The 19,928-nt window shown below is 47.4% G+C and overlaps 1 protein-coding gene across 1 annotated transcript in view; it reads left to right on the forward strand.

Annotated features, from left to right (window-relative positions):
• Window positions 1-19,928, forward strand: part of ANTXR1 (ANTXR cell adhesion molecule 1) — a 149,470-nt gene that overhangs the window by 93,897 nt on the left and 35,645 nt on the right. The window contains exons 13-14 of the mRNA XM_056860417.1: window positions 1,270-1,365; window positions 12,368-12,409. Of these exons, the coding sequence (XP_056716395.1) occupies window positions 1,270-1,365; window positions 12,368-12,409 (138 nt within the window). The remainder of the gene's footprint in view (window positions 1-1,269; window positions 1,366-12,367; window positions 12,410-19,928) is intronic.

The raw sequence follows: 19,928 nt of genomic DNA on the forward strand, positions 1-19,928 counted from the left end.
CCCAGAAGCAAACTGTGCCACATGATGCAGATGGGTGGGTATAGGACTTCCCTGTTCTGCTGCTAGCCTGGTCTGAGCTGATCAATCTGCCACTTGGTTTGGATGGGACCCAGCTGGCCGTGGTGCAGGAGGAGACAATGAGTGGGCATATATGCATTATCACAGATGGCTGGCTCTCTGTTGAGCATCCCCTACAATATTGCCACTGAGGCTCAACTTAGGTTGCTCCTGGCCTCCAATGGTCCAGTCAGTCCCTGCCTGGAGACAGAGGCCTTTTATGCAGGGATGTTTCCCTGTGGTCACACCCGCCAGCTGCTTTGGGGCTTCCTTTTGATTATGCATGCCTTATCTGCCTGTCAGAGGTCACCTTGCTCTCCAAGCGTGTTTTGCCCGCATTTTCCAGATTCTGGCTAAAACAACATCTGGAAAACACAAGCAAAATGCACGGGGATAGCGCAGCGGCCTCTGATGGATGGAAAAGGCATGCATAATCAAAAGGAAGCCCTGAAGCAGTCGGTGGGGTGACCGTTGGGAAACATCCCTGCATAAAAGGCCAGAATTGAAGGTAATTTGGAAGCAGGTTGTAGACTCATCCCACTTTCTCCTCTGTGCATACAGATTTCAGGTATATTTATAGTTTCAAAAACCTGTTTGATGAGAGAAGGTAGCAGGACAAAAAGAAATGTATTTACGTGCGAACAAAAAGCAGTAATGCCTCTAAACTGTTGCTTCCACTTCTCTCAAAACCCTTTGCCTGCCTCCATCTAAAGTAGATTATTAAACCCCTATTGTGGGTGGAGATTGGCCTGAGAGATAGATGGTGGCTTGTCTAAGGCGGCCTAATTGGAGCTGTAATCCATTGGCAGGGCTTCTGCAGCAAAAGGCCCTCAGGGACAGGTGTTGAGAAAGATCTTTCTCTGCCTGAGACCCTGGAGAGCTATGGTCACTCCAGATAGATGATGCCGAACTGGACCCATGCAAGTTTGTTGCTGAGGTGAGAGTTGAACTGTAGACTTCCTAGCTCACACACTTCTAGTGCAATCTTGGGCAGAGTTGCATCCTTCTCAGTCCATTGAAGTCAATGGACTTTGAAGGATGCAGCTCCGCTTAGTGTTGCACTGTTAGTCACTGCAGTAAGTTCCGGTGATGGCAAGGACAGAAGAAGGGGGCCCGCAGAGATCTGCAGGCAATTTTACCAATGCAGGGCTGTGGGAATTCCAACTTGAATTTGTCTTTCTGGACACACTCTGTTCTGCTTCTGTGTTACAGTCCGATGGGACAATCCTGGCCATTGCTTTGCTGATCCTTTTCCTTCTGCTGGCGTTGGCTCTCCTGTGGTGGTTCTGGCCGCTCTGCTGCACTGTGGTAAGTCTTTCCCTCCTGGCTCTCACTTGGGCAGTTCTTGCGCTGTCCCCTCTGTGAGGACAGGACAGTACCTCAGGATGAAAGAAAGCATACCCATTCCCCTGAATATTTGGTAGCCAGCCATAAGCTGCCCTTTCTATCCATCTCAAGTACTCACTTGTGCGGTTGAGGTCAAAGCTGGTTCATTCCTTACAGACTATAATCCCAGAACCTTCTTTCAATACCACCAAGGCCTCGGTCACAGAGGTGGTCAACCATTGTCTGGCCTGAATCATCTTCACGTTTAAGCATCAGCACCAGGCTGTAGGATCCTTTGCTCCCTCCTGGACCTTCTCCCTTCTGGGACACAAATTCCCCCACCGATCATCCATTTCTTTCAATGATTCCATGTGAAGATGCTTGCTGATGGATGACCTTCATCCCACAACTGCCATCCACAGTGGCTTGGTTCAGTCAATTCTTTCCCTCAGGCTCTTTTGGGGAGGAATGTCTCCCCTCCCCTCCTGCTCCATCCCACCCAGCAGGCACACCTGGTTCTTACAAAGTTGGCCAGTGCTATGTCTGTTCCGCCTGTCTGCCAAGGGTGTATTTGGACAGTTTATCCAAATTGTTTTGTGAAGACAGAAATGTGCATTTGAATCAGCTTCAATCAGTTCTGCCTTCATTTTTAAAAAATACATATTAGTGAGGGGGTGATTTTAGGTGCAGCAAAGAGCAATATGAGGTCATTTCTTTAAAAAAAAAAAAAAAAAACGAGAAAAATCCCACCCAAATCAGAATAAGCTGTTCTATAGAAATATATTGCATGGTTTTGTTTTTTGGCCATATCCATTCTGAAAAGTGAAATCGCCATTTAAGGAGGTGTACTGGCCATAATGGATTAGATTAGATTGTGAGATGGGTTTGATAATTACAATTATTAAACATGGTATGATTAAAAAAGGCCTTGGTGCGCCACTTGGCTTGTTTCTCTGTTATGGGCCAGGCTGGCCATAAAACGAGATAAAAGGGTGGCAGTCCTCCTGTTTATCCTTTCCCAGTGTTCAGCCAACTTCCTGTAACTTTTTAGGGTTGCAGTTTATGCTGGAAGGGGATGATTGTAGGTGGTCTGAAAGAGGGTTCATTAATCACACCTTTACTCTGGTCAAACTGGTTTGGCAGTGTGTTTTTATTTTATCCCAAACCTGCAAACCTGTTTGATAAGAAGCAATTGTGGGACGAATAAAATACACAAGTGTACTATGGGTGCTTGTAGAGAGTAAAGCAGAATAGATCTGGGGGGTATGAATGCAATGAATTAGTAGGAACCTGCTTTCAGAGTTTTCTGCCTAAGGCCTCTAGATGTGGTATTTGTAGCCAGAGAAGGGAAGGGTTTGGGCTGCTTTTCCAGTGCTGGAGATTAAGTTTGGGCAGAAGTCCTGGGCTGGGAGCTTCACAGGCAACCCCTTCCTTCCCCCAGCACAGTGGCTATGAAAAGACTGTCCAGCCAAACCAAGGACTGTGGTGGGACATCTGTTCCAGGCACGATCTCTGAGCTTGCATGAACTTTTACCCTTGTTCATGTCATTGCGAATGAAGATTTTAGTGGCTAAGCACCTCTTTGAAAGCCCATGAAATTAACTCCAGAGGTAAAGAGTTACTTGCAGGTGTTGTTATTTTGAGGAAAGTCTTAAACGTTTTGTAAGATAATAACCAGGCCATAACAGATGTGGACAGAAAGGCCAAGGAAAATAGGGTGAAAGAAACTGCTGTAAATCCTGGGTAATTTAAGTGGCTCCCTTCTCCTCATTATCCTTCCATCTCACCCCTTCTGTTGAGTGGATGCAGGCAATTATTTTGCTGTACATCTGTACCTGATCTGTAGCAAAATTCTGCTTATTCCCATCCCACCCTTCTGTTGAGAGTGGATGTAGACAATTATTTTGCCGAACATCTGTACCTGTAGTAAAATTCTGTTTATTACTTGGAAAGTTTGACACAGATATCCTTCTACCACATGTTCTATCACACATGTGCAACAGACAATGAGCTACCCGTGGGGGGGGAGAGCTTCATCCTGGGCACAAACAAGTGACTTATCACATGGTTATATGCATAGCATGGCAAGTTACTGCTTGGTAAATGGTTCTACCTATCCAAAGCTGTGTGGATCCTACAGTTACTCCGGAGGTAATTGTAAAGGCTGAGGAGGCAACGGGTGCGAGATTCAGCTTTCAGCTGATCCCAGCTTTCACTTTTAAATGAACAAGTTTCTGTCCCTCAATATACAGAATTCAGAAGCCCAAGGGCTTGCCAAGGAAGGCTTCCAATGCTTGGAGGTGGGGCTACAGCACTCTGCAAAGATTGTTGCCCCTCCCACAAAAAAATATGTACAACAGTAAAGAAACAAACACATAGATCAAATAAGAGAACACATACAAAGTTACTCAGTTTGCCTAATTTATATAAGATACGGCATTCAGCCTCTCTGAGCAAAGAAATTGGATTTCTGGAGTGAATAATTTTTTATCAAGTTATTTGTTTTTGGTGTACTTACCAAAACACAGACAGGATGCTGCTGCAGTGGTCTTATTTGTGGGCTTCCTAGAAGCACCTGGTTGGCCACTGTGTGAACAGACTGCTGGACTTGATGGGCCTTGGTCTGATCCAGCAGGGCTTTTCTCATGTTCTTTATGTTCAGATTCTCTTTCTCCTAAAGTTCTAATAAGAGATGATATTTACCTTTTTGGGGGAATTGTATAGATACCATATAGGCAAGCCATTTCTCCCCCTGTGGAGCGAATCACAGCTTTAGAGGGCTTTTGAAGTCAGAAAAACAGCCTGTGTTGAAAGAGTGTTGTCCCTCCTCCTCTTCACATGATGTGGTCCCAAGATGGATTCAGTCTCCTGCAGCTGTTCTTTTTGGGGGGAAATTGTTGTGAAGATCCAGACATGAAGTTTTCAGTATCTTGTCCAGCTTTGAATGCCAGTTTAGTGAGATCCAGAGTGGGCTTTTCCTAGGTGCCTCTGAGTAATTTATGTATATGCTTCAGTGTGAAAAGAAATTGCTCCCACTCAGTTGTGCTTTCAGATGAGATAAACTGCCAGCCAGTTGGGGCTGGGGGTAATTAATTACACCAAACACAGCAATGGATATATGCCATAGATTCTTTTGAACCAGTGGTTGTTTTGGCATGCACACATCAACCAGTGTTGATTCCAGATGTATCATTGTTATAATTCCCAGGCTGAAGTATGGAAATCATCACTCAATGTATAATACATAAAGGTCAGTCAGTGGCCAATCAGGAAGTCAGCTGTTTTGTGTTCTAACTCAAGCAGAATTCCTCTCCATTTCTAAGCAGCTGGTTCCTTCTAAACAGGTGAATGTGTCAGGACTTTCAGCTTTTCCCTGGCACCATTTTCCCAGCACGAATTTTGACAAATTCCACACTAATAGGTGCATTAAGTAAAAAAATTTCTTGGATAACTCAAGTAACGATTATAAAATAGGCACTCTTGCAGTTAAAATGCATGAAAACAAAGGCTGCCATAAACCTACAGCCTAAAATTCATGTGACAATAAATCAATGGATCACCATACTAAGTAAATTTGAACTTGTGGGCCCCCATACGAAAAAAGTTGTGAACCAATAATTTACAGGATACAAAGGACAGAAGTTTAGTTGAAGCAAGGCTTTGTTCCAAATGTCAAACACCTCACAGTAGGTTTTCTGGAAGGAAAAATAAGGGAAGAAGCATGTCCTGGAGATCCTTGTTTCTCGTTCTGGATTTCAGTTTACCCCAAGGATTCTACATTTTTGGAGAAAATAGAGGAAAGTGTTTAAACATGAGAGAGGAGAAGGTTGATTAATACAGAGGATGAAGTTTGAGAGGAAACACAGGCCCTCGGCTGCAACCCCAAGGAGCAATTAAGATATAACTTACACATTTTCCCATCAGTATGGAGCAAATATAATGAGGTTCAAAATTCTTTGACCGCCACCCATTCCAGAGGGGGAGATAAAGACTGGCATCCATCCTCCATCCTATTAGGATGTTCTCCAATTTAAAAAAAAATTAAAAGGGGGAAGAAGAAATTTAAAAATCATGAGAAATCATCTGAGTGAAATGCTCTTGATGGAATTAGAATGACGTCTGTTGTAGCTGAATAGCCAAACCCACCAAAATCCACTGGGAAGTTTTCCAGCCCAAACCCTATGATAATGAGCTGCAGCAGAACACGATAGTGGACACTTTCTAGAGTAACATCCAATAATATTCAGGGTGGGCCTTTACACAGTGCAGTCCTATGCAGAGTTACTCCTGTGTAAGTCCCTGGAGGTACTCTTCATAGGATTTTATTGTCAGGGCCTTAAGTCTCTGCTTTGGTTTTGGTATGGCTTTGTTTTAAGAGAGGTTGCTTGTTTCCACAAATGGATTTAATCTCGGCATTCTGAAGCTAAATGGGTGAGAAAATTTGAGGCAACACCTACTGAATTTGGCCCTGCTGAGCTGTCTACTTAATGATGATCAAATATGCTGGGCCTTTGTTGCTCATATTCTCTGTGGAGTGACGGTTGCCATTCATATTTTTGAGCATTGGAAAGAAGAAAGAAAGAAAGAAAGAAAGAAAGAAAGAAAGAAAGAAAGAAAGAAAGAAAGAAAGAAAGAAAGAAAGAAAGAAAGAAAGAAAGATGGATGCCTGCTTTTAATTTCAGTTCCCATCTGAGCAGGGATGGACTTTTCATATTAAATGAAGTTGGCTGCTTGTATATATTGTTTTTTCTTGGAGCAGAATGTTAAATCTAAACATCAGACTTCAGCTATGATGGCCAAGAACTTGGATGTGGACACATCTGCAACAAATGAAGGGTCCTGAAAGGCCTTGAGAAGTTGGAGGGAGACCCTGAGAAGGAAACTATTGAACCAAACCCTTGCAGAGACTTCCTCAGGCACAGTGGTGTAAGCACCCCAACCATCTTGCTCCTGAGAACGTTTCCTTGTGGATGTCTTCAGATACTGATAGCTTCTCCCTGGAAACTCCATCTGCTCTGAGTAACCTACCTTTGCCCTCACACCATTCTCACATACCCATCTCCCTAGCAGGCACACTTCAGAAACAGAGCTCTGAGGACTGAGCCAGGCGACACTCTAGGAGTTAAAAGTACAGTGCTCCCAGTATTTCTTTCCTTTCAGATAGCTTAGACATGGGGCCCTGATGGCACTGTGTTCCCAATATAAGCCAGAGCTATCTTAAAGACATGGCTATCTTAAAGACAAACAGCTCCTTATCCCTTTGTAACACAAGCTAAACCAGAATAAATTATTCAACACTGTAAAAATAAATGCTCAATAGGTTATGGAATATGAGGGGGAAATATGCAAATGCTCAATTTGTGCAGTTTATTCAGGTTGCAAAAATCATCTCTTTCCTGGCACAGAATTTGGGGTTCTTAGTGCCAAACTAGATGTGGTGTTTGGTAGGTCAGGTGTGAGGTTCCCCCAACCTGACTCTAATCATGTCACAGCCAAACATTGGCCTTTTATGCATGGGTGGTTTCTGCTGGATACGCTTCTCTCTCAAAGCACAATATTTGCAGTCAAATTCTCAAAGCACTATGCACAGGGGCTTTCCCCTCCGAAGAAATCACTAGCGAAAAATTAGCTGTTTGCCTCGCCATGTGCCTTGGGCGACAGGATCGCCGGCTTCACGTGGCTGCAGCACCGGGTCATTTTTGCTCCCACCCCTTTCTGCAAAATATTTTTTTCCTTTGCCCTCCTTTGAAAAGCAGCAGTTTAACAGCCTTCCCCTCCTTTGGATGTTTGTTCTCCAATGGTCTGGGCACCAGCAAGCTGTACTTCAGGGGTGTGTGTGTGTGTGTGTGTGTGTAAGTGCTGTTTCAGCATACTATCGCTGATCTTGTACTCGCAAACAAACAAAAAATTAAAAATTGGCAGGGGGCTGTAAGAAGAGGACAAATTAAATGGAGAAATAAGCAGCCTCATAAGTCTATTGATTATTCCAGCATATTATTGCTAGTCCTGCACTCGCAAACACTCACCAAAAATATGGCTTTGAGGGGAGGGGAAAGTGGGAGGGAGAAGCAAGAATGTGGGCGTGGGGAGACAAACCCGAAGTAAAACTATGCACAGGACTAACAATGGATTTGGGCTCGACACAGACATTAACCTCTGGGTAAAACAGCATCCAGAAAAGGCAGGGAAAATGCGGGGAGAGAGCGAGGTGACTTCTGAATGCTGGAGAAAACATGCATAATGAAAATTAAGCCATGAAGTAGTTGGGGGCGACGGAAACAACCCGTGCATAAAAGGCCATTATGTGTGGGAAACAATTCTGTACCTATATTCCACAGGGGGTGTTTCAGCTCAGGAGAATGGCACAGGGTAATGGCTGAAGGCTTTTCTTCCTCTGTGCCATGGTTGAGCAAAATCAGGCTCTGATGCACTTGGGTATTTTGGTTCCCACATGTAAACATTTGGTTGTAACACCATCAGAGGCAAGCTGGGGAAGCCCCAGATGTAACTTGTGCAAAATGTCATGTATAGTTAGGTCCTTAGATGCAGAATTTTACTTACTAGTTTTAGTTCATTGTTCACGCAACCTTGGAAATGAGCCACCTACATTGCTGTGTGTGAGATGGATATATGTACCTGGAAAACAAAACAAATGCTATGCCGTGTATTTCTTTTACTTTACTTCTAGGGTAAGGATTTAGTCCATGGATTTAAAAAAAGTTCTGGCCAAGGTTGGTTCTGGGCTCAGGGGAGATGCTTGAGGTTCCTCTCTGTTCCAACTTTCCTGCTGGATGGTTGTCTGTTGCTCTTGGAGAGAAGAGCTTCAGCATTTGCCAGCTGCTTGCTAAGCTGGAGATGCAAAGTTCTGCATGAAATAACAGCCTCAATCCCACATCAGCTCTGTTTCTATGACAAAGACACTGCGAGAGGAACTTTAAAAAAAATCTCAACCAAATTGTCTGCCTTTTCCCCAAAATGCTGGAGGACCCCCTAAAGTGTGCAGGCATTTTATTACCATGTTCTTGGGGATAGATGCTATTAAATCTAAAACGAGGGATCGAATACAGCTGTTTTGTGCTGATGAGAAACCAGCAGAATGGCTCTGGTAGGAAGGAATGTTTGGGACCGTGGCTCACTCCAGAGCCTTTTGGCTCCAGGCTCTGTAAGCCACAAAAGCCCAGCTTCCTATCTGTATGTGAAAGACAGGAGACCCATATACACCACCCTGGCCTCCTTGGAAGAAGGGTGGGAAGAAATGTGACAAATAGAACTGAGCATCTATAAAGCATGTTCAGAAGGTTCAAAGTGCTTCATCTTACAATCCCCTTGTAAGGTCAGCCCATTTCTTTTATGATGTAGCTTTTGATAGGAGCCAGAGATAGTGGCTTACTTAATTATCTTTGTGGCTAAGGTAAGATTTGAACAGTCTGGACTTGTAAGGTCTGAGTCCACCTGTCAAATCCCAAACAACAGAACATCCAGACAGTCGTCTAAGAAGCAGTTTATTTGGGAAGCATAAGGTGTGTAGCAGCAACTTACAGGAAAAGGTACGAGGACTCAAGTGGGGGAAAGCGGGCAGGTTGAAACATATGCATCAGAAAGGCACCGTTGGATACCAGGCTGAGCCTGGTTCCCATGATAGATTACAGTTATCGCGCTGGGGCGCAGGCTGTCATAACAAACCTCTGAGCTACTCGACCTTGACTCCAGCTGTGCTCTCAGCCTGGAGCTCACATTCTGCCCCCCCCCCAGAGCTCCCCCCTCCCCACCTCAGCCGATGGGGCGGGTTTATCTGGATACGTAGCATGGAATTGACGCAGCAGGCGAGGGGCGGAGATGTGATGATGTTTAACCCATTCATCATGGGCGGGACTGAAATGTTTCCAACGGACTAGGTATTCCAAGCCCCCCCCCCATGAATGCGGGAATCAAGGATCTTGGAAACCACACACTACTCCTCCCCTCCCCCACCATTTCGGGAACTTCTGGAGGCTCTTCTGGATGCACATACTGTTTTAATAAACTGACATGAAAAACTGGATGGACCCTTTTCAACTTCTTGGGGAGTTGCAGCTCCACTGTGACTTCATTAATAACTCAGGTGATAGGAAAAGGACCAATGTATTTTTCACTCAGTTTTTTGGAGGCTCGCAGAGAATGTAGATTTTTGGTGGAGAGATATACCAGATCACCCACCCTGAGCGTCCAGCTGGGGGACCAATGCTTGTCTGCTTGAGCTTATATTTTCTTTTGGCCTGTTCTAAGTTTTCAGTTAACCAAGGCCATGTAGACTGGATGGTTTGAATCCAGTCTGACATCTCCGCACCCACCCCCCTCTCCCCTGACACATCCACCTGCCCGACGGGGCCAAACTCCTTGCCATACACAATGCGGAAAGGGCTGAAGCTGTGGATTGATGAACAGAATTATTATATGCACTCTGCAAAAGGCAATAGATAACCCAGTCATCTTGATGATAATTCACATAACATCGGAGATAACATTCTAGTACAGCATTTACTCTTTCCGTCTGTCCATCTGTTTGGGGGTGGAAGGCACTTGACAGACCTTGTTCAACTCCTACCAGTTTGAGGAAAGCTTTCCAGAACTTGGCTATAAATATAGAGCCGCTGTCTGAGATTATCTTGCGCGGGAAGGAATGATATTTGAATATGTGTGTCACAAATAAGTGAGCCAGTTTTTGAGCGGAGGGCATGCCTGCACAAGGGATTAAATGCAGCTGTTTGGAAAAAAGGTCCGTAACCACCCACAGGACAGTTTTCCTTCGACTTAATGGTAAATCAGTCATGAAATCCATGGCAATTACCTCCCATGGCCCTTGAGGCACTTCTAACGGTTTTAGTAGCCCGGTGGGCTTGCTTGTCAGACGTTTTGCAGTGGCGCATACTGGACAGCTGCGAATGAAGGAGTCCAGATCAGAACGCATACCCGCCCACCAGAATTGACGACGGAGCAAATGTAGTGTCTTTACAAACCCAAAGTGTCCAGAGGTTTTTGCTCCATGAGCTAGTAACACCTCTGCTCGCAAAGTTTTAGGCACATACAATTTAGAGTCTTTGACCCATATTTCTCCCCGCTGCTCAAGACCTGAAGGCAGTACATTGTTATTCCTCTCGGTTAGGCACTAACGTATCAAAGTGTCACAGAAAGACTGGGGCAGTCCTGCTGGAATGACAGGGTCGCCCCCCGCTTGGGGTTGGGTTGGAGAGTCACTGCTAGCGTCCTCGGGCAGCGGCGGAGGACTAGGAGGGACAACTCCCTTAGTGGGTTGCGGGGAGTTGCTCCCGGCCTGGGCTTGCCGCTCCTGGGTGCGCGTGAGGACTGCTAAGGTGGGGAGGATACCTCTTTGCTCTGGAGCAAACAGGGACTCGGTGGGTCATTCCACCTTAACAGGATATTGAGGAAGTCTAGAAAGAGCATCAGCTCTTTCTTTTGCCCGGAATGTGTTTGATTACAAAACAAAAGTGAGAAAAGAAGTCCGCCCATCTGATTTGTTTTGCGGTGAGTTTGTGAGTCCCAGTTAAAGCCTCCAGATTTTTGTGATCTGTCCAAACCTGGAAGGGAGTCTCAGCACCTTCTAGGAAGTGTCTCCAGATTGTTGAGGGATGTTTCACTGCTGCCGCCTCTTTTTCCCAAATGGGCCAGTTGAGCTGAGACTGGGAAAATTTCTTTGAGAAATAGGCACATGGGTATAACTGGCCACCTTCCCCCTCTTGCATGAGGGCCCCTCCCATGGCTACTTCAGAAGCATCTACCTGAACAATGAAAGGGCGGTCATAATCTGGATGCTTAAGTATCGGTTCAGTTGTGAACAAACGTTTCAAAGTCTCAAAGGCTACCTGACAATCCAGGGTCCATTCTATTTTGGCGGAGGGCTGGGTAGCGGCAACTCCTTTACCCTTGGTTTTGAGTAAGTTAGTAATCGGAAGCGCAACTTGTGCAAAGTCTCTGAGGAAATGGCTGTAGAAATTAGCGAACCCGAGAAATCTCTGTACTTGCTTGCGAGTAGTTGGCAGCTCCCAGTCAACCACTGCTTGTACCTTGTCCAGGTCCATGGTTATTCCTTGGTGTGAAATTCTATAGCCTAGAAAGGTTAGCTCCCTTTTATGGAATTCACACTTGGAAACCTTAGCATAGAGGTGGTTCTCTCTGAGCCGTTGCAGAACTTCTTTGACCAGGGTGATGTGCTCATCTAAACTCTTGGAGTAGATGAGGATGTCGTCTAAATAAACTACCACCCCTCTAAACAACAAATCATGGAGGATCTCATTAATCATTTGCATGAAGACCCCCGGGGCCCCTTTTAATCCAGGACTCACGGATGTCTGTTTGTGTGCTGTGACTTTTTAATGGAGAGGAAAAAACACTATGCACATTCTTAGAGGTGCTTTGTTAATATCCCACATGTTCTGGGGACGTTCCCCCCACGGTCACCCCTACTGACTGCTTCGGGACTTCCTTTTGATTATGCATGCCTTTGCCACCCATCAGAGGTCACTCTCCCTGCGTGTTTTGCCTGCATTTTCCAGATTCTGGCTAAAACAGCATCTGGAAAACACGGGCCAAACACGCAGGGAGAGCGAGCCAACCTCTGATGGGCAGAAAAGGCATGCATAATCAAAAGGAAGCCCCGAAGCAGTTGGCAGGGGTGACCGTGGGGAAACATTGCTGCATAAAAAGCCTTAGTTTAAATCTTGCCTGTAATGCAAGACCCACTACTGGTTAATGACTGGTGTGCTGGATTTTGCCTGGAGAAAGCTGGGTTCTCATTCCCACTCAGCCATGAAGTTCCCTGGGTGACCTTGGGCCATTTATTGTGTCTCAGCCTAATTTCTCTTGCAGAAGGGCTGTAATGATAAAGGGAGGAGTGGACCCTTTGTACTACCCTGAACTCCTTGGGGGAAAGGCTGTATACAGGTGACTCTAGCTTTAACCTTCTGTGTTTATTGTTTGTTCCTTCTAGATTATTAAGGAGCCACCCCCACCCCCGGAGGAAGACAGCGAGGTAAGAGTCTTTTGCAGCATTCTGTTCTTTCTTGTGTTGCTGCCACTAGGGCTGTTAAAATAAATTTCGGAAAAATTTGGGTTCGGGTTTAATTGGCCTTTTCCCCTGCTGGAAAACCCAAATGCTGAATTCCCAGATACCGGTAAAGGTGGGAATTTGGCTTTAAATTCAGGATTCCTGAAAAATTCGGCCATTTAAATCCATTAAACCCATTTTCCACGGCTCCTGTGGGGGCATTTTTGCAGGTAGAGGTCCCAAACTTTCAGGGTAGCTAGAAGGGACTCTCCTTGCAAGAACCCCCAGGTTTGGTGAAGTTTGAGTCAGGGAGTCCGGAGTTATGGGGTCTGGAAGGGGATGCCCCATCCTCCTCCATTAAAACCAATACAAACAGTTTTGAATGCATTCCTATAGAGAAAGAGGGTGACCCTTCCAGACCTCATAACTTCGGGCCCCCTGACTCAATCTTCACCAAACCTGGGGGTTCTTGCAAGGAGAATTCCTTCAGGCTACCCTGAAAAAGTGTTCAGAATCTTTATTGTGATCTTAGCAATGTATCTTTGCAAAGTTCACCCCTTGCCTCCATAGAGATACAATGTAGATACATTGTAGATACATTGCCTCCATAGAGATATAATGTATCTTTGCAAAGATACATTGCTAAGATCACACTAAAGATTCTGAACACAGCCACTTTGCCAATGTATTTCAATGGAGGAGGATGGGGGCAACCAATTCCAGACCCCATAACTCCAGACCCCCTGACCCAATCTTCACCAAACATGGGTGTTCTTGCAAGGAGAGTCCCTTCCTGCTCCCCTGAAAATTTTGGACCTCTACCTGCAAAAATGCCCCCCAGGAAGACTTGGGTTGTTTTTTTTGCAAAGCTCCTGGGGGGCATTTTTGCAGGTAGAGGTCCCACATTTTCAGGGGAGCTTAAAAGGACTCTCCTTGCAAGAACCCCAAAATTTGGTTAAGATTGGGTCAGGGGGTCCAAAGTTATGGAGTCTGGAAGGGGTCACCCCCCTTTCTCCATAGGAATGCATTCAAAACCATTTGTATTGGTTTTAATGGAGGATGATGGGGGTGACCTCTTCCAGATAAATAAATCGCATGAGGGTTGTTCAGGGGTGATTTTAGTCTCCACTGAGAACTCCCCATTACTCCACTCAAGCAGTATTTATAGTGTGTCAGCTGTAAGACAATGTTCAGCAACATTGCAGTCTGCCCTTTGTCATGCATTGAGGATAGGCTGGATTAAAAAAGGAAAAGTATGCTTGTGGCTGAGCACTTGCCCATCTCCAGAGAACTCTGACATCTTGCTCTGAATCATGAGCCCAACCAAATTTCATTACAGACTCACTTGAGCATTCTCCCCCCACCCCCACTGAGAACTTTGGTTTGGGTAAGACTCAAGTGAGCCAGCAAAGAAGCCAGTCTTCTGCCAGCTAATCTTATGAATGCAAATACAAGCATTTGCAAAAGAGCAGCCCACCCCCCCCACCCTGATTTTAGTTCTCAATTGTTGTCTTGGGTCTGCAGGGATTTGCCCACATGGCACTAGGGCCAAGCCACCAGCCAGCCCATAATTGAATAATCTGATGTAATCGTGCCCACATTATAGAAATACAAGGGCAGACTACAAAGTCTTGGGAGGCCTGAGCACTCAGCAGCAGGGGTATAATTTAGAAAAGGTGATGATTACCTCTGTAAAGAGAAGGCTGCTTGCAAAAGTCTCAGCAGTCTTCTTCTTTGAGAAACTGAGCTCCTAGAAGCCGTTGCTCAAGCATCAAGCACTGCTGATGTTGGCCTGGTTGATTCTTTGTCCCGTGACTCCCCCTACCCACTAGGGTTTCATAATTAAAGACAAAGAGGCATAAAAATAACCTATACCACATCCTAATCTAAATTTTCTTCTTAAATAAAGGGGTCAAGAGTTTGGTGATGTTTCAGTATTGTTGTAATAGATCATTATAACGTAATGTGTCACTTCAGTGACCTAGCTGTTTTGAAAAGCCTGGGATAAGCCCCTCTGGTGTCAGGGGGAAAATGCTGGCCACAGAGAGTTGAGGCCAGGAAAACTTCCGTGTGGGTGCTCCATTGCTACTGTGGCCATTTATGCAGGGCTGTTTCCCCATGGTCACCCCCACCGACTGCTTCGGGGCTTCCTTTTGATTCTGCATGCCTTTCCCGACCATCTGGCTGGCTCTGACAAAGTACACTAATGGATTTAACAAGAGAGTTGGAACAAACCCTGATTCTGTCTCCAGGCATTCTGTATGAACAGGAGTATACAGTTCCTTATATTCACATTCAACTGGAGTCATTGTCAAATACATCTCCCCCCGCCTTCCCAAATCCACACAGGCCAACACACACGTTAGGGTTTATTTGACCCCAATATCAGATTTGTAAGCTGCTTTTAACCAGTGGAGGAGGGTAAGGTCGTCTCATTCCCCCACACGTGTGTTTCACAGAGAAGACTTGGCAGTCTTCCTTCTCCACTGCAAAGTTGCTGGTGTAGCTTTTATCAGCATCCACTAATATTTTCCAGATTGTTTCCTTTTTTCTCGTCTTGCAAGATCTCATTGGCAGATATTTTAAACTAAACCTGAACACAAATTGCTGAGCTTAATGAAGCAGGAAACTTGTTGTTGTTGTTGTTATCCATGAATCCTCCCACATCTCATAGTGTGGGCAGCATTGCCCTGGTATAGTAACCCCCTTCCTCCCTTTTCTAATAATTCTGGCCTAACTCCTCAGTTGTGGAAAAGGTGGGAGAAGAGAGAAGGAACTTCCTGGCATAGCCCGGAGTCTGAAGGGAAGAGTGTGAAGCTCATGAGGAATCCAAATGTTATCTGGAACAGAAGAGAAAAAGGTTCTGAGCCTGGAAGATGAGGATCCAGTGGGCAAAATTATATAATTGAGGGCCTACCTTTACATTACACTATGTACAGCTTCACCACAGGTCCTGTCATGCAGACATACTCTGAGGGTTCCCTGCTGAAAGATTCTCAGATCCTGACTTGGATTGGGAATGCAGCAAGTGACAAGAAGGGGTTTAAGCTCCCCCCTCCTATGCCATTTTCCTAACCAGGAACAGTGCTGAGGAGCCACTATTTGCCCCACTGGGGAAACTTGTGTGTCACCCATCAGTACATATACGTTTCCCTAGTGGGGCAAATAGCAGCTTGTTGAGGCCATTTCAGGTTGGGAACAAGGCATGGGGGGAAGGCTTAAGTCCCTTCTCCCTGCAAGCCACCATCCCAGTCCACACTGGGGCCCTGCACACCTGAAAATTAAGTGCATGTCTAGTTTGAAAGTACCTGGTATGGACATGGGGTGGATCTCTAGACATGTGTAGCTTACAGTTAGATCCTGCTACCCATTTTGTGTTACTTCAGTTGGTCTTAACAAAAGGTATAATGTGGCTTATGTATAGGAATGTGGTGTTTGGGTATGGAGTGTCCCTTTCTTAATGTTTTATTTTTCACCTTTCCTTTTTTGTTTTGTAATGTACCTGTGATTTAGGGATATGGTTGTGGCAGGGAGGTTCATGCTATTTTGAACACAGGGAGGTGTCATCTTGGGAGGAGAACAGACCAATGAAGGAGAAAGGAATCAGGCAACTAGTGCTTGGACCTTGTTCTGGATCATCTTCTTCCAGACAACAACACTTTGAAACCAGGTCAGTCAGCCATCAAATCTGAAAATGGTGGTGTGGCTGACTATCAAACTGTATGGGTAAACAGTAACTAGGAGGGAGTAGACAATGTGTATCACCAAGACCTGGTTGGATTAGATGGGTGGAGTTGATCTCACCCATCATCAGAGGATTCCATTATTAAGCAAGGTTATCAGTAGAAACCCCCCCCATCACTGCTGGTATGTTATAAACCATGCAGCCTACATGATGAGATGGAGAGGTGGAAAACGAGGCTTGCTGGAGTGACTAGCAGTATGCAGCGCTAATTAAGCTAGTGGAGGGACGGCTGCATGGGAACGTACTAAGCAAAATGATTAGAGTCTGGGAGAGCCAGTTAGCGTGAGGGGTGCATCCCAAGTGGTTCGGTCTAATGATGCAAAATCTCAGCTGTGTCCAGGACCCCTTGTAGGGCTGGGAGAGTGAAAGCCAGTCTTCAGTGCTGTTACTGCCAAAGTCAGTGAGGATGGAAGATAAACAAAAGCAAAAAGCAAAAGGCTAAAGAAAAGGGGAACCTGAACTGTAGGGATGCAGAGAGATGGATGGGGAAAGAAGAAAAGAGTGGAATGACACTGATGTTGAGGGGAGAGAGACAGAGAGAGAGTGCAAATTCTGTGAGGGAGGGCCAAAACAGGAGGCTTACATTAGATGTAAAAAGTCCCTGTAGGGTAGAGAAAAAGAGAAAAGAGGGGGGAGCTGAGAACAAAAGTGCAGAGAGGCCTGTGGAGTGGAGGGGGGAATGTAAAAATTGGGTGGCAAAGATGCAGGAAGAAAAGAAGGAGACTTGTGGGGTGGAAGGAGAAAAGGCAGGTTTAAATGAGAGAAGGTTGTGCTGATGTGTGAATGTGCGGAGAGAGAAAAGCGTGTGCTGTGGTGTTCAGAGAAACAGCACTGTGGAAGTAGAGAGGCAGTTCACAGAGGGACCCAGTATGGTGTAGAGAAGAAAGAGCTACAAGGGATAGAGAGGGAAAGGGGGTTGTCAGGAATGGGTTAGAAAAGAAATCACTGGTGTTTCCTGGAGCCATAAAGACTAGCAACTATTTTATTCCAGCGTAAGCTTTCATGGACCACTTCTTCAGGTGCAATGAAGGAAAACAAACACTGAGCGAGGATTAGAGCGACAATATTTGCCCACAGTCATTTTTGCCCACTTGAGTTAATAAACATGTAAATAGTGTTGTGTATGTATATAGTTGGGTAGTAAGCAAGGGGAGACTTAGGAGCTTGAGTTCTGCACGAAGGATCCTAACCCCTGCTCGCCCTATTGGTTAAGCAAACAGACCCCATTGGCTCTAAGCCAGCATGTACCATTGGTCACCAGGAGGTTATGTTCCCCCTATCATGGATCAAGGGGGGAGTGGCCACGGGCGGCCGGGGGGGATATAAACAGGGTTTGCTCGTTGTGTTAACTAGTTCTGTGCTGAGATACAATAAAGTGGTTGTTGTTGAACTCCGTCTCCGACCTCGTGAATCCTTCCCACGCGGACATAACAGTGGCGACGAAGACTGGAGAGCGACCGGCTGCCCTACTGAATCACTCCCGCTCCTCCGTTTCACAGTGACCGGCAGGCAGCCTGGTCCGCATTGCTGAATCACACGCCGGCTGCCCCACAGCTACCGCCTCGCTCCACGACCTTGATGTGTCAGGTAGGCAGCCCAGCCCGATTGCTGATTCACTTGGATTCTCGGGAGAGACGAACACACTGCACTTATGGCCACCACCGGGTCGTTGGAAGCATTCGACATCTCCAACCCCAGCGACTGGGAGAGCTACGCTTCCCACGTCTCATTCTTCATGGTAGCGAACAAGTTCAATAACGCCGTGCAGAAGCGGGCAGTTTTCCTCAGCATCTGCGGGCCCCGGACGTTTCAGTTGGCCCAGACCCTCATGGCCCCCGCAAAGCTCGAGGAGACCGGCTTCGACGCCATCATGACAGCGCTGGGCGGCCATTTCACCCCACAGCCCACGGTGTTGGTCCGCTGCCACGATTTTCACCTCCGCGATCAGCAGCCTGGGGAGACCGCCGCCAAGTACCTCGCCTCTCTCTGCCTGATGGCGAGGTCCTGCGCATTCTCAGCCCTCAACGAGATGCTCTGGGACCGGTTCGTGTTTGGCCTCCGGGACGCTAAGGTGCGCCGCCGAATGAAGGGAAAAAAGGAGGCAACGCTCGGCTGAGTCTGAGGACCGGGACGAGCGTATTGGGGACCGCGCCGCCATTTCCTCTGCCAGGGGTCTGAGAGAGACTGCCCCCGTCCATTTTGGACACGCCAGCGACGGTGACTCCGGCTGCAAGGCCCACAAAATGTCCACCAGGGCGCCCAAGCCACGGGGCCCAGCTTCGCAGGCCTGCGCCAGCTGCGGCGACCCCCATGACCGCCGCACGTGCCACACCTTCCGGGACCTGGCCAAGTGCGCCCCATTGTCCAAACTGGAGCCCTCCGGCCTGATTATCACAGATTTCCAACGCCACCGTGTTCTGGTCAAGGGTGTCGCTCACGTGAACGTGCGCTACGGGTCCCTCACCAGCCGCCTGCGCTTCGTTGTCATCGAGGGGGCCCGTGCCAGCCTTCTGGGGTTTGAGTGGTTCCAGGCCCTCAGACTTAAAATCACAGGCCTCCACCACATCAGCCACACATCCCTCGATTCCGTCTGGTCCGAGTTCGAGGATGTTTGGCAAGGACCGTTGGGTCGCTACAAGGGGCCCCCTGTCCGCCTCCTCGTTGACCCCGCCGCCGCCCCCATCCGCCTGAAGCCCCGCCGCGTCTCCTTCGCACTCAAGGACCGGATCAACACGGAGCTCGATCGACTCATCGCCCAGGGCGTCCTGGTCTGATTGTGATGCCCTTGAAGCCGAATAGGGACGTCCGCATCTGCACGGACTACAAGTGCACTCTGAACCGGGCCCTTCAGAGTCACGCATACCCTGTGCCGGTCATCAGCCACCTTCTGGCCTCCCTCGCCGGGGACCGGGTCTTCACCAAACTGTATCTGGCCCAGGCGTATCAACAGCTGCCGGTGGACGCGAGTCGGCGGAGGCACAAACCATCGTCATGCACCGGGGCATGTTCAGGGTAACCCGCCTGCAGTTCGGGGTCAGCACGGCCCCGGATATCTTCCAAAACATGGAAGACCTCCTGAAGGGCCTGCCTGGCGTCGTCCCGCACTTCAACAACATCCTAATCACCGCTGCCTCCAAGGGGGAACTCCTGGACCATGTCCTCCAGGTGCTCGGCCGCTTCAGGTCCGCGGGCCTCACCGTCAAGTGCGAAAAATGCCAACTGGGCCTGCCGAAGGTGGAGTTCCTGGGCTACCTCATCGATGCTGCTGGAATCCACCCGACCCCATCGAACGTCAAGGCGATCCACAGCGCCCCTCTGCCCAAGTGCAAGCAGGAACTCCAGGCATTCTTAGGACTTTTGAATTTCTACCACGCCTTCCTGCCCAACAAGGCATCGGTCACCGAGCTCCTCCACCGCCTACTGGACAAGTCTATGCCGTGGTTGTGGAACAAGCCACAACAGCGAGCATTCGAGGCCACCAAGGGCCTCCTCTCCTCGTCCAGCCTGCTCGTCCACTTCGACGAGAAGTTGCCAGTGGTGATGACCTGCGACGCCTCCCCATACGGTGTCGACGCGGTCCTGCAGCACCATTTGCCTGACGGTCGGGAAGCCCTGATCCCGCATCCACATAGACTTCACGGGGCCCTTCCAGGGTAAGACTTTTCTGATTATCGTGGACTCCTACTCTAAATGGCTGGAGGTGGTCGATGTCGGATCCATGACCTCACGTACGGTCATCCGAGAGCTGCGCAAGGTCTT

This window comes from Euleptes europaea, chromosome 14 (assembly GCF_029931775.1).
Source record: "Euleptes europaea isolate rEulEur1 chromosome 14, rEulEur1.hap1, whole genome shotgun sequence".
NCBI lineage: Eukaryota > Metazoa > Chordata > Lepidosauria > Squamata > Sphaerodactylidae > Euleptes > Euleptes europaea.